Source organism: Anolis sagrei, chromosome 3 (genome assembly GCF_037176765.1).
Source record: "Anolis sagrei isolate rAnoSag1 chromosome 3, rAnoSag1.mat, whole genome shotgun sequence".
Lineage (NCBI taxonomy): Eukaryota > Metazoa > Chordata > Lepidosauria > Squamata > Dactyloidae > Anolis > Anolis sagrei.
Window position 1 is genome coordinate 232734746 of NC_090023.1, and position 12359 is coordinate 232747104.

At 37.3% G+C, this 12359-nt stretch overlaps 1 protein-coding gene across 1 annotated transcript in view; it reads right to left on the bottom strand.

The window, feature by feature from the left end:
- EPHA4 (EPH receptor A4) overlaps positions 1–12359 on the bottom strand; it is a 186303-nt gene that overhangs the window by 12094 nt on the left and 161850 nt on the right. The window contains exons 12-14 of the mRNA XM_060767902.2: positions 10003–10064; positions 8810–9019; positions 2556–2705 (exon numbers count right to left, since the gene is read on the bottom strand). Coding sequence (XP_060623885.2) covers positions 2556–2705; positions 8810–9019; positions 10003–10064 — 422 coding nt within the window. The remainder of the gene's footprint in view (positions 1–2555; positions 2706–8809; positions 9020–10002; positions 10065–12359) is intronic.

Genomic DNA, 12359 nt, shown 5'->3' on the forward strand with positions numbered 1-12359 from the left:
TAATAATAATAATAATAATAATAATAATAATAATAATAGGTAAAAGGTAAAGGTAGTCCCCTGACATTAAGTCCAGTCATGTCTGACTCTGGGGTGTGGTGCTCATCTCCATTTCTAAGGCGAGGAGCCAGCGTTGTCCGTAGACACCTCCAAGGTCATGTGGCCGGCATGACTGCATGGAGCGCCGTTACCTTCCCGCCGGAGCGGTACCTATTGATCTACTCACATTTTGCATGTTTTCGAACTGCTAGGTTGGCAGAAGCTAGGGCTGACAGCGGAAGCTCACGCCGCTCCCCGGAATCGAACCTGCGACCTTTCGATCAACAAGCTCAGCAGCTCAGTGCTTTAACCCACTACGCCACCGGGGGCATAATAATAATAATAATAATAATAATAATAATAATAATAATAAGCTCGAACATGTTCCATAGTGACATAGTTTGTTTGGTTTCTAGTTGATGTCAACTTGGATCTTAAGAAACTTGGGGGTGGGGTGGGACTACAGTAGCCAGACTCCCTCAGCCACCATGTAGTTTTAGTCCAAATAACTTTTCCAAGTTCAGAATATGCCAGCAAGATCATTTAACAGAAGATGCCAGCAACTGAGCTTGAGATGTTGGACATGCAAAGCATATACTCTGCTACTGAGTTTTAGGCCTTTCCCAAATACATCTGAAGGAAATCAAAATGAAATCTTTTTCAGCTTCAGTGCTATTCACATGTAAACAATGTTGGAAACTATTCAGTTCTACAGAAGAAGAAGGCGGGTACATGAATATTATTCTGCTTCCTACCTCCTAAAGTGTTCTGTGTTTCATATCTAAAGACTGAGGGAGGAAGAAATGTTATTCTGCTTATAAATCATGACACAAATTGTTCTACAGCATTTTCACTGCACTGCCTCTCTTTTATTCAATGTTTTGCTGCATTATGTTCCTCTTCATCTGCAATAACCTTTGACAAAAACAGGAGTTTTATTAATTCTGTCTTGGAATGAACTGAAGTAGTTCAGATTGTATAGTTAAAGGGAATTGCATAATTTACATAGAGACAATCAATAAAACAATTCTTTAATGCCCCCTCAAGTGCATAATCTCTCTTATTATTGCTGAAACTATCACATTATGACAACAACAAATATATTCTAAGTAAAATCCTTTGCGATGACTTAAATATGTATTTAAACTCATGTTAGAGTATGAAATATCAATGGGAAAGTCAGTTTTGCTGATATATCCTTAATGAATTTACAAGTGCCATGGAATCAATACTAACAGTAATTTGAATATTGGAAAAACTTCACGAGCAAATATGTTTTCCCTCTTTTCTACAATTTCTCTGAGAACAATCACAATTTGTTTCTTCCCCTTATGGTATACCAAAGTTTATACAAATATAGATGCATACATGTATTGAAACATGCTTATGTATACACACAAATACACACAGTCCATGGCTAAGCCCCCATTGAGCTGCCTAGGGTACTTTTGCCCTCTTAACCCCCCCCCCCCCCACACACACACACATATTGATATTGCTATTGATATTTCTGAAACCCTTCTTTCTTTTTATTGTGGACCATGTGGTGTGCTAGTTACAGCATTAGATTAAACGTTGGGAGATCTGGGTTCTAGTTGACATTGAGCTATAAAACTCAGTGGGTGTTCTTGGGCCAATCACTCTCTCTCTCAGCTTGACCTACTTCACAGGGCAGCTGTCATGATAAAATATGAAGGAGAAGCTACAGTGGAATTACTTTGAACATACTGAAAGGAAGGTGAAGTATAATGCCACTGATTTATTAATTACATCTGACTTTGCTTTTATGCCACAGTGCCCTTGTATGAACATTTATTTTCACCCATGGAACAGAAATATCATCCCAAAATTCGGGAAGAGGAAATCATAACATTGTGAAAGAAGACTGTGATAGGGTAGTGACCAGATTAATGCTATTTTGTCATGAGTTCTCTTCCTTGATTATTCTAAGGTGAATTGGAATATTAGAAAATGGAGACACACTTTCTTCTTCTTGACGTGTATCGCCCACAAAAATGACATTATTTTACTGTGTCCTCTCATATTGAAGATTTCAAAACCATGTAAGAATTTGATATTACCAAGGTTGCTCCATAGAAATAACATCTGGTTGAACTAAAATGATCCTCATGTAGTTAGTTTTGCTACTTCATCACACTAGAGAATGAATCCACTTTAAGGTTTGTAGTTCTGGGAGGAGCCTTTAACAGCCTCACTAAACTACAAACCCCAGAATTCTGCATGAACGAGAAACCAGATTTAAAGTGGATTAATTCTCTAGTGTGATGAGGTCCTATTAGAAACTCCCAGCAGCTTGCAAAATTCTGCTATGTTGGTGTTTTTTTTTTCCCAAGAGACATGGCACCATAAAAATGAATGCTGACTGGGCTCTCCACATCACAACACACACACAAGCGGCCCCGGGTGACTGAGAGCTACATCTGGATATTATTTTAGAGCACAGAAGACCTAGGGTTACCAATTATAATTTTCAATTGAAAAGGAAAGACACTTACGTCTTGATTGGACATATCCCAGTAAGGCCTCTCCCCATATGACATTACTTCCCACATTACAATTCCATAACTCCAAACATCACTGGCAGATGTAAATTTACGATATGCAATTGCTTCTGGTGCAGTCCACCTGATGGGAATCTTACCACCCTGCAAGTAAATCAAGAAAGACACACACATATATAACAGCAAGCACTTTAGGTATATGTGAATATCATACATAATTTATCTAAAATAATGAGCAGATTACCATGAAAAGATGCAGACTATGCTATTAATTTCCTATTCTATGTACAAAAGGAATTTGGCAATGAGCACATAGCAAGCAAAAAATCAGGTTTCTAAACTGCATGTTTGCTGTTAACAGTACTGGAAATATGAAGGTCAGTATGGAGGGTAATTGGAAAAGGTAGAATTTTGTTGATGGGCTGAATTTTTGATGTTTTTCTTACAGGTGGGTAACCTGTGATGCTCCAGATATTCAAAGACATAGTTGGTTAGTCTGGAATACCAAAACACAAAGGGATCTTATAGTACCTCAGAGACTAAATGAGAAAACAAAATTAGTAGTATGCGCTTTCCTAAATTAAATCTCACACCAGAAGAAGTGGATTTAGTCTACCAATGCTTATGTTGCCAACTTCTTTCTCTCAGTTAGTCTCTAAAGTAGTGTATTTCAGATATTATTGATTATATAGTTCACACCAGACACAAAAAGCATCATCAATGTCAGCTCAAGAACTGTAAGCTGAACATACTTTTTGTAAGATAATTGTAGGAACACACCTGAAAGCTGCAGTTGTGCTGTATGCCTATATAAAACCTAATTAGATCATCAGTATTGTGTCAAAGTCAGTATCATTCTCATTGTTTGATTTTACTTGCTTGATAAAAAACCATAAAGCTGTCATAGATTTTCCCATTTCTTTATCCTAATGAACTAATTATTCCTGCCTTTCTTCATTCTTTTTATATAACTACTACAATGGCTTCTAGGCTTTATATCAAACCCCCTTAAAATTGTCACTATCACCACAATTAAGACTAGTTCATGTTGACTAATTTGGGATTATTTCATGGTATTAAATGCTTACCCTTTAAATCAGATGGAACAAAATGTATCCACAGAATGTGAATATTTAGTATTGAAAAATGTGGTCTAACTGAGCAAGGCTGTCTGCATTTATCAAGCAGCATGTTAACACTGACAAGGAAAAATTAGCTTGGGTTCCTGTCTAATTTTATCACAAGCAGAAGGATTAAGTCGTAAGTTAAAATGCTGCGGGAAGCAGAATATAATAGCATTTCCTGTATTTGCCTGACCAGCTGATTTGGAAAATAGCCAAGGAATCATGAATTGTTAAAATGTATGTGGGATGGGATGATGAGGGGGGCTCTAGAGGGGATCCAAGAAATTAATGCCCATTTTCTTAGCTAATGTCTTAGGCAAAAGGATATAAACATTTATTAAAACTAGAATAATTAAATATACAGAAGAATAACCCTTGCCTCAGAAGCATCACTATGGTTTCCTCAAAGAAGTCCTGCCTCACAAAGTATTTACAATTATTCCTGAATGCCAACAAAGATGTAGCTAGGAATAAGCCATTAAGTATTGCATATATATCAAACTTCCCAAAGCATATACAAAAAAAAAAAAGCTAAACTTAGTCATCAGGTAAGATGAATCAATAACTAGTGAAAGAGGAGGAAGTAGAAGGAGGAGTAAATTGAAAGCTCTCTCACAATGAAGGGAAGTAAGCCATGGCTCCCTAAGGAATCTATCTTGAGTCTGGTGCTATTTAATTTATTTATGAATCAGACGGACTAAAGAGATTAACACAAAAATAGAGCCAAGTTTGCAGATGATACCAAATTATTTAGGATGATAAAAATTTGAGCTGACTGTGAAAAGTCAAAAGGAGTTCGAGAAAACCATCCAGAAGTTCAGTGTAAGGGTAATAAGATCCCATGTTTATACATTTTCAAAGGATAGGTCTATCGACACTGATTAGCCATGATGGCGAAGTTCAGCTACCAGATTCAAAGGAAGTGTATCCCTTAACATTATTGCAGCACATCATTCGGCCTTCCCATATGTAATATTATTTGTATGTGTTAGACTATAACCCAATTATGCTCAGACGTATCAGGGATAATTGGTGTTGCAGTGTAACATATCTAGAATATGTGGAAGTCTGATGTTTAAATTTCCCCATGGCAGGCGACCACTTAGTGTGAACAAAAAAAGGAAAAATAATAATTCAGAACTATTAAGCAGTTCTTTAATGAATTTGTCCCTTTCAAGTATGGAAATTCCTCAAGATGGGTGATCTTACCATTCAAGCTTCTGTTCAAAGAGATGCTGACCAGATGGGAGGGATGGGTAGCCCCCAACAACAAAAAAATGTTTGTTTTTTTCCTATGTTGGCTCATTCAAGCCACTGCAGGAACAAAATGAGATTACGACTACTGAAAATCATGTGCATGTCAGGCGAGTGAGGAAGGATGGTGATCATTTTCAGCTTTCATCTTTTTGCTTTGACCTGAGTGTTTTCATTATCTAATGTGTGTGTGGAAAAGGATAAACATCAAGGATTTTGCCCCCAAAGTTGCTCTTTCCACTTCATTCATTCACTGGAACCATTCATACCTATAGGAGTAAGGAAATGAATCTCCGTTTCCAGATTATCTGCTGTGGGTCAAAAAATGAAATTCTTCAAAACCACTTTACATCTTTATGTAAAGTGATAAAACAAGGCAGATGGGAGGACCTACACTTTACTTTAAAGAAGTCTGGCCAATCTTCCAGGAAAGCAAATTCTTTTTTCTTTACTCCTGCCAATTTTTGGGGGAAGGGGCACAGAAGGAGGAAGTCCAGATGTGCTCAAATTCACAGGGGACTGAAATCATCTGTTGTCCACTTCTGCTTTACATACTCCCCAGAAAGTTGTAAAGTGCTGGTCTCAATGGCCCATTTCATTAGTATCAAATGTCTTCCCCAGCTGCATCTTTTTGCCCCTTGGCTTTCTCCAGATTTCTCAGATGTAAAAGGGGGATATTTTACATCTTAATATTATCAACAGGAGCACTTGATTGCACTAACTCATCCTCTCAATTCATATTGAAGCCAGCCAATCAATTGAGAAATCTGAAATGGGGTTGCAATTTTATGGAGATTTTTTTGCCAAATTAATGGCATTATACAACCCACTGCAAGAATGAAAACTGATGCATGCTCCTCCCATGGCTGCCCACTCTGACCTACATGAAGAGACTGTGCTGAATATTGTTATGCCATTGTAGCTCTTCTCTGATATTTTCGGGATGTTCTAATCAAAACTAACCAGCAGAATCTTTGGGGTTTGACGTTTCATTCAGTGCACATTTAACAGAAAAGTGCTTTTTGCTTTTGCGTGACTTTTTTATTGGCAATATCTGTACTTGCACATTTCCTGAAAGCATTTATGTGGCCTCTGTTGAAGACAGGAAGTTGGCACCACTGATGTGGTTTGGGCTACAACTGTCTTTTTTCACAGATTATGGTCAATGGCATCAGATTGGTGAATTCTGGACTAACCCAGCTTTATTCTGAACCTGGGGTGTATTATATGTTGAGTGACCAATCTTTTACATAAACAGCTTTTTATATATTTCCACCCACATTTTGTATTTTAAACTTTATCTTCACCATCACTTGATATCCAACCACCAAACTGTTCCTAAGGCTGAGAACACAGCTTGGCAATTTGTACTTCTAGTTACAGGGGAAAACTTTGAGAGAAAACATGAGCCCACATACAGATTTCTTGTACCCCTGGGATTTAGTGTCTTTGGATGGCAGCCAAGGTACAGGATCTTTCATTTACTGTGGCAATGAATAAAAGTACATTTTTGCCCACATAACCCATATGGCTGATTTGGCTTGGGTTATTCTTTATTTCATTTCAAAAGAACACATATAATCTGAACTTCCTTCTGGCTACTAAGTTATGGAACTCATCCAAATTGTCCTGAATAGTGATACTGGAACAAGACAATACACTATGATGCAAATTATAGATATTTGTTGCAGTTCTCTTGGAAGGGAAAACACTTTACTATATTTGCACTCTCCAAATTGAAAGGAAGGCCTTTCAATGGTTTACCTCCTGCCCTTCTGTTTGAACACAGCTTTCTAGAAATCTGTCTTGGCTCAAAACCACACTGCCCTTGTTAGTGAGAAATTGCAGGGCTGGACAGCATTAAGCCCTCACAAGGCAAATTGCTCTCCCCCTTCCAAATTTAATGAACTGCATGTTCATTACAGGGGATATGTGTGAATTAAACAGCACAAACCGAGTTTCTCTCACAATCGCTGTACTTGGGAGAACAGATGGAGAATTGCAGGCATTTAAAAGGAAAACAAATTTACAAATCTACATTATAAACCTTGTTTCTCCTTTTATCCTGATGTGTATAAACTTCAAGGGTGTTTGTGATCATCAGGATAATGCTTTACAAGCTGCAGTACTTGCCTCATTAGATTTTGCATACAAATGACTAAAATCCATCTAGCAGAGTCAGTCAAACAATGGCTATAAAATCCTATTATCCTACACTTTTATTTAACATGCCTACACATGTATGAACATGTCATGAGTGTAAGCGAGATGCATATACATGTCAAGAGTTAATAATAATGCTATAACTTTCTTTCCTCCTTTTTTGCAATAAATGTTTGTTATTTATAATAATGAGTGACAGAAGATGCATATTATTTGTATGAGGGATGGACAACTGTCACCCTGTGGGATCCATGGTTACCCCATTTTCCTTTCACAGATCACTTTGGTACTTCCAATATAACTGGAATTTGACTAGAATTATGTCAGGTCACTTCCAATTTAGTTTTTGACTAATTTTGTCACTTTTTTTGTTTTTCTTTTATTTTTGAAGCGTTGGATGAAGAACTGCCACATTTTTGGCTGTTTTTGAAATGCATGGCACCGTGGCTAAATCAATTGATTTTTTAAAGGGTTTTGGGGTCTTCGAGAGGTTTCTGTTTACCACACTTTCCCAAATCCTGTCTGTGTTGGATCCATTAAATCCATGAATTGCTTAACACACTTGCGTTAATATTAGTTCAATGGTTTTATTTGAGTTAGGGTTTGAATCAGTTAGGATAACTGATACATTTCTTAGAATTATAGAATAATAAAGTTGGAAGAGACCACATGGGGCATCTAATCCAATCCCCTGACATGCAGGAAAAGCACAATTAAAGTGCCCCTGACAGATGGCCATCCAGCTTCTGTTTAAAAGCTTCCAAGGAAGGAGAAGGAGAACATGGTAAATCAGCAGTTGCAATGCAGTGAAGAATACAGAAGGGAAGGGATGATGAAAGACAATGGAAAAAAGAACACTGAAGAAAAATAATGAAAGAACACTATTAAAATAAGAAAAATATTTGAAAAAAAGACACTAATTCAATTCAAAAGAAAAAGAAGATAATACTAAAGAGGTTGGGACAAAAAATCAGTGCCCCCAGGGTGATGTGAAACATGAGTGAATGGGGCTCAAGAAGATCCTGACCATTCCTGCATGTTTGCTAAATAATTTTGTATGTGGGACTAATATAGGTTACTATGAGCTAAAAATGGAACAGGTTATGAGCCAGCAAACAAATCAACAACATTCAACCCCAGAGTGGCTTAAAATGTACTGCTCATTCTTGACAGAGTACTGCATTGATAGTGGAGGCTGAAGAACAAAATAAAGGAGCTCCGAGGAGCATTTGTAGAATCTGCAAGGGAATTTATGAGTGTGGTCACTAAATGGCCAAAGGGCAGATCTGCACTGCAATGCTCTCTGTTCCAGAAATAGGTGCAAGAAAATGGCTGTCAAAATATATTGTGTACCCTACCCTGCCTTTATTTGTCTGAATGGGCCAGGAGATGTTTAAAAATCATGGCTAATAATAATAATAATAATAATAATAATAATAATAATAATATAAGAGGTTCCGAAATTTTACCTAAGAAAGGTTATGATGACATGAACAATAGTTTTACAGCTTAACTGCTTCAAGCATACAGAGTTTATCAACTCCAGAAATAGTATGATTCTCAGTGTACTTGTACATAAATTGAGGGGTGGAGAGAGGGAGGGAGAGAAGGAGGTGGCGGAAGAAAAAAGTCACAAGAAAAGGAAATCCTTGTCTTGGTAGAAACAAATGACTAAAGTTCTAAACAATAGACATTTTTTTGCCTTACCCTTGTAGTATAAGCTGCCTCAGGGTCATCTTCCAAAACACGAGACATGCCAAAATCTGAAACCTTGCAGACCAAATTGCTGTTGACAAGTATGTTTCGAGCAGCTAGATCCCGATGCACATAGCTCATGTCAGACAAATACTTCATTCCAGAGCCAATGCCACGAAGCATTCCAACCAACTGGATTATTGTAAATCTGCCATCATTCTTCTGTAAGAAATAAAATAAAATATATAAATAAAATTTGCAGTGATAAAGAACACATCACTTTACCTCAATGTTTCTTTTATGACCCAGAACAGAGATGAGGAGAAAATGGCTCTCCAGATGTTGCCAGACTGGAACTCACATCACCCTTTACCCTTGACCATGCTGATTATGGGAGTTTAAGTCTAACATTATGATGGAGAGCTATATCATTCAATGGATTCTCACATATCCTAGCATTGATATCCCATTCCAAATCTGAATGAACAAAGATCTTTGTAAGCATGTAGGTATTTGTTGACTAGATAATACAAGTAACAGGGGTCAGGATCTTTCTGATCCTGTATTCTAAAAACACTAAGAAAGAATTAAAAGAAAACAAAGCAAATATAGAAATACTCATAAAATCTTGGACAATTTAAGTAATGAAAAAAAATATGTATCTGATTAGCCTTATAGCTACACTGACATTGGACCCTCATTCTATCACTGGTAGGATGGGATGCAGCACTTTCCTCTGAAGTTCAGTTCTCCTGGAGACTTTGTATACACTCACTCCTTACTTTGGGACCCAATTCTTTCAAAGGCTTCACACTTTGGAACAACAAACATATCTTTTAAAGAGTGTACTGTTACATTACTGTTTTTTTCTTTATCATCTAGTCCAGTCCATCAGCAAAGCTCAGTCCAGTGGCTTTTGTGCTAGTTTCTTGGGATGTATGGAATGTCCCACTTTTAATTAACCCACAGCAAAGTGAGACTTTTAATGAGAGTTTTAATCAAACCTGCTTTTGATTAAACATGGATTACTCAGGGCTTAGTATTTTATGCTTCACCTCCAAGTTGCCTTTCTATTCCTTCCAACAGCTGCAGTAGAAAAGCACACCAGTAAGCATCACTGAAAGATAATTTGGTCTTCCTAGCCACAAAGAATAAATATATCATTCTGTTTCCCACTTTGGGTTTATTGTATTGCAAGTACCTACCCTGAGAAAAGCATCCAAAGAGCCGTTCTCCATATACTCAGTTATGATCATGACAGGTTTGCCTAGAATTTGGAGGGAAAAAAGACAAAATTGATAGATTCAGATGACTATGGGATATTTTTCAAAAAATACAGTTCCAAAAGCTTCCTACTTAGGTAGAATGAGGAAAAAAGAAAGAAAGAATACAAAACTATAGTGTTTGAGAGTTCCAGCCAGAAGATTAACACTTCAGCTGACTCATTGACAAGGTCTTTAACTACGGTATACACCAGAGTCTCCAGAGAATATAAGAATCCATAATTGCTCACTAAAGAGAAATGGCAATGCTGTAATAGACCCAAATAGGTCTATTTGCACATGGAGTAATGTAAAGATAATTGCATCATTTGCTAGGGAATTGGTATGTCCGTAGGCTTTTGGTTAAGAAAAATCAAAAGTTATGGTCTGAGAGATTCAGACTGTCAGTTGTAAGACAAGATTCAGGTGTGGCATAAACAACCATTTCCCTTCTATTTACTGAATTCATAGCCATTATTTGGTCATATAAAAACACACTGCATTCATTTTCTTCATATTGAAGGAAGCAAGGACAAATTAATCAATGAACTCTATGCTGCAAAAAAAGTTTTCAAAATAAATATATATTTAGCTGAAAATTGGCTTGCTTACAGATGTTATACTAAATATTATATATTGATGCCTTTATATTTAAATATTATCCATTAATATATTAGTATGCACTATCCACACTCATATTGTCAAAGTATCTTGCAAACATATCACCACTGATCCATTTGCTAACCCCCCAAAAGTGAGACCATCAATGGGATTTGTTTCACTGCTGATTTACCATTCAGTCATCGATTCAATATACTCTAGTAGGGCTCCAATTTAAATTAGAGCTTTCCAGGTTGCCTTCTTACTTTGAGGTGCTAAGGTGTCACTGTGATTTAGAATCAGATTCTCTAAACACTCTTGATTCAAAATGTGAAGAAAATTGTTGAGAGGATGAAACAACTCCCGTGTCCAGGTTGAACTAATTTGAAGTTGTTTAACATAGAAAAATGGTAATACAGTAATGGTAAGTAAAAGATAACAGAAATGTATAATATTCTACATGGTGTGGAAAAAGTGAATTGGGAAAAGCTGCTCCCATTGAACTAGAACTCGAGGCCATCCACTGAAGCTAGATTCTGAGATATTTGACATCATAAGATGTAATGATGGACCCCCAATTGTATAGTTTTTTTAAAAAGAAGAATGGATAAATCTATGAAGAATTTAGTTGTTACTCAGTACGGTCACAATGGAGATATTTTCCCTGAACCAGTACTATTTGCTATGGTCTCAGGGATACTAATACTAGAGGTGGGAAAACCAAGTGCACTGCCACCCTGAAAATAAAATTGCTACCTCAACCAATTTCTTTCTTCAGGCACCAATTTTTGTTAAGCATTGCAGTAGCATAAAACCTCAGTCGAGAATACAGAAATATAGTTTATGCATTCAAATAAAAGAGACAGACAAAGTGCCTAAGGAAACTTGAACACAGCAAAGAGTTCCTCTGTGTGAACAGTTTTCAGTGCTTCACTCACTCAGGAAGCTGAAGGAAAATTTCACTTGAGGAACAATATCTTTATTTTGCCCCAACACAATGGCGGCTATTTATTTATGTATATTTATTTGCCGTATTTATACCCTGCCCTTCTCACCCCAAAGGGGACTCAGAGCAGCTTACAAGTAGGCAACAACTCAATGCCGCTTATATAGAAATACAATAAAATAAACATTTTGTTGTTGTTCATTCGTTCAGTCGTTTCTGACTCTTCATGACCTCATGGACCAGTCCACACCAGAGCTCCCTGTTGGCCGTCACCACCCCAGCTCCTTCAAGGTCAATCCAATCACTTCAAGGATCCCATCCATCCATCTTGCCCTTGGTTGGCCCCTCTTCCTTTTTCCTTCCATTTTACCCAGCATCATTGTCTTCTCTAAGCTTTCTTTTCTTCTCATGATGTGGACAAAGAACTTCATCTTTGCCTCTACTATCCTTCCCTCCAATGAGCAATCGGACTTTATTTCCTGAAGTATGGACTGGTTAGATCTTTTCGCAGTCCATGGCACTCTCAGAACTTTCCTCCAACACCACAGTTCAAAAGCATCTATCTTCCTTCGCTCAGCCTTCCCTATCGTCCAGCTCTCACATCCATAGGTGACTATGGGGAATACCATTGCTTTGACTATGCGGATCTTTGTTGCTAGTGTGATGTCTCTACTCTTCACTATTTTATTGAGATTAGACATTGCTCTCCTCCCAAGAAGTAAGCATCTTTTGATTTCCTGGCTGCAGTATGCAT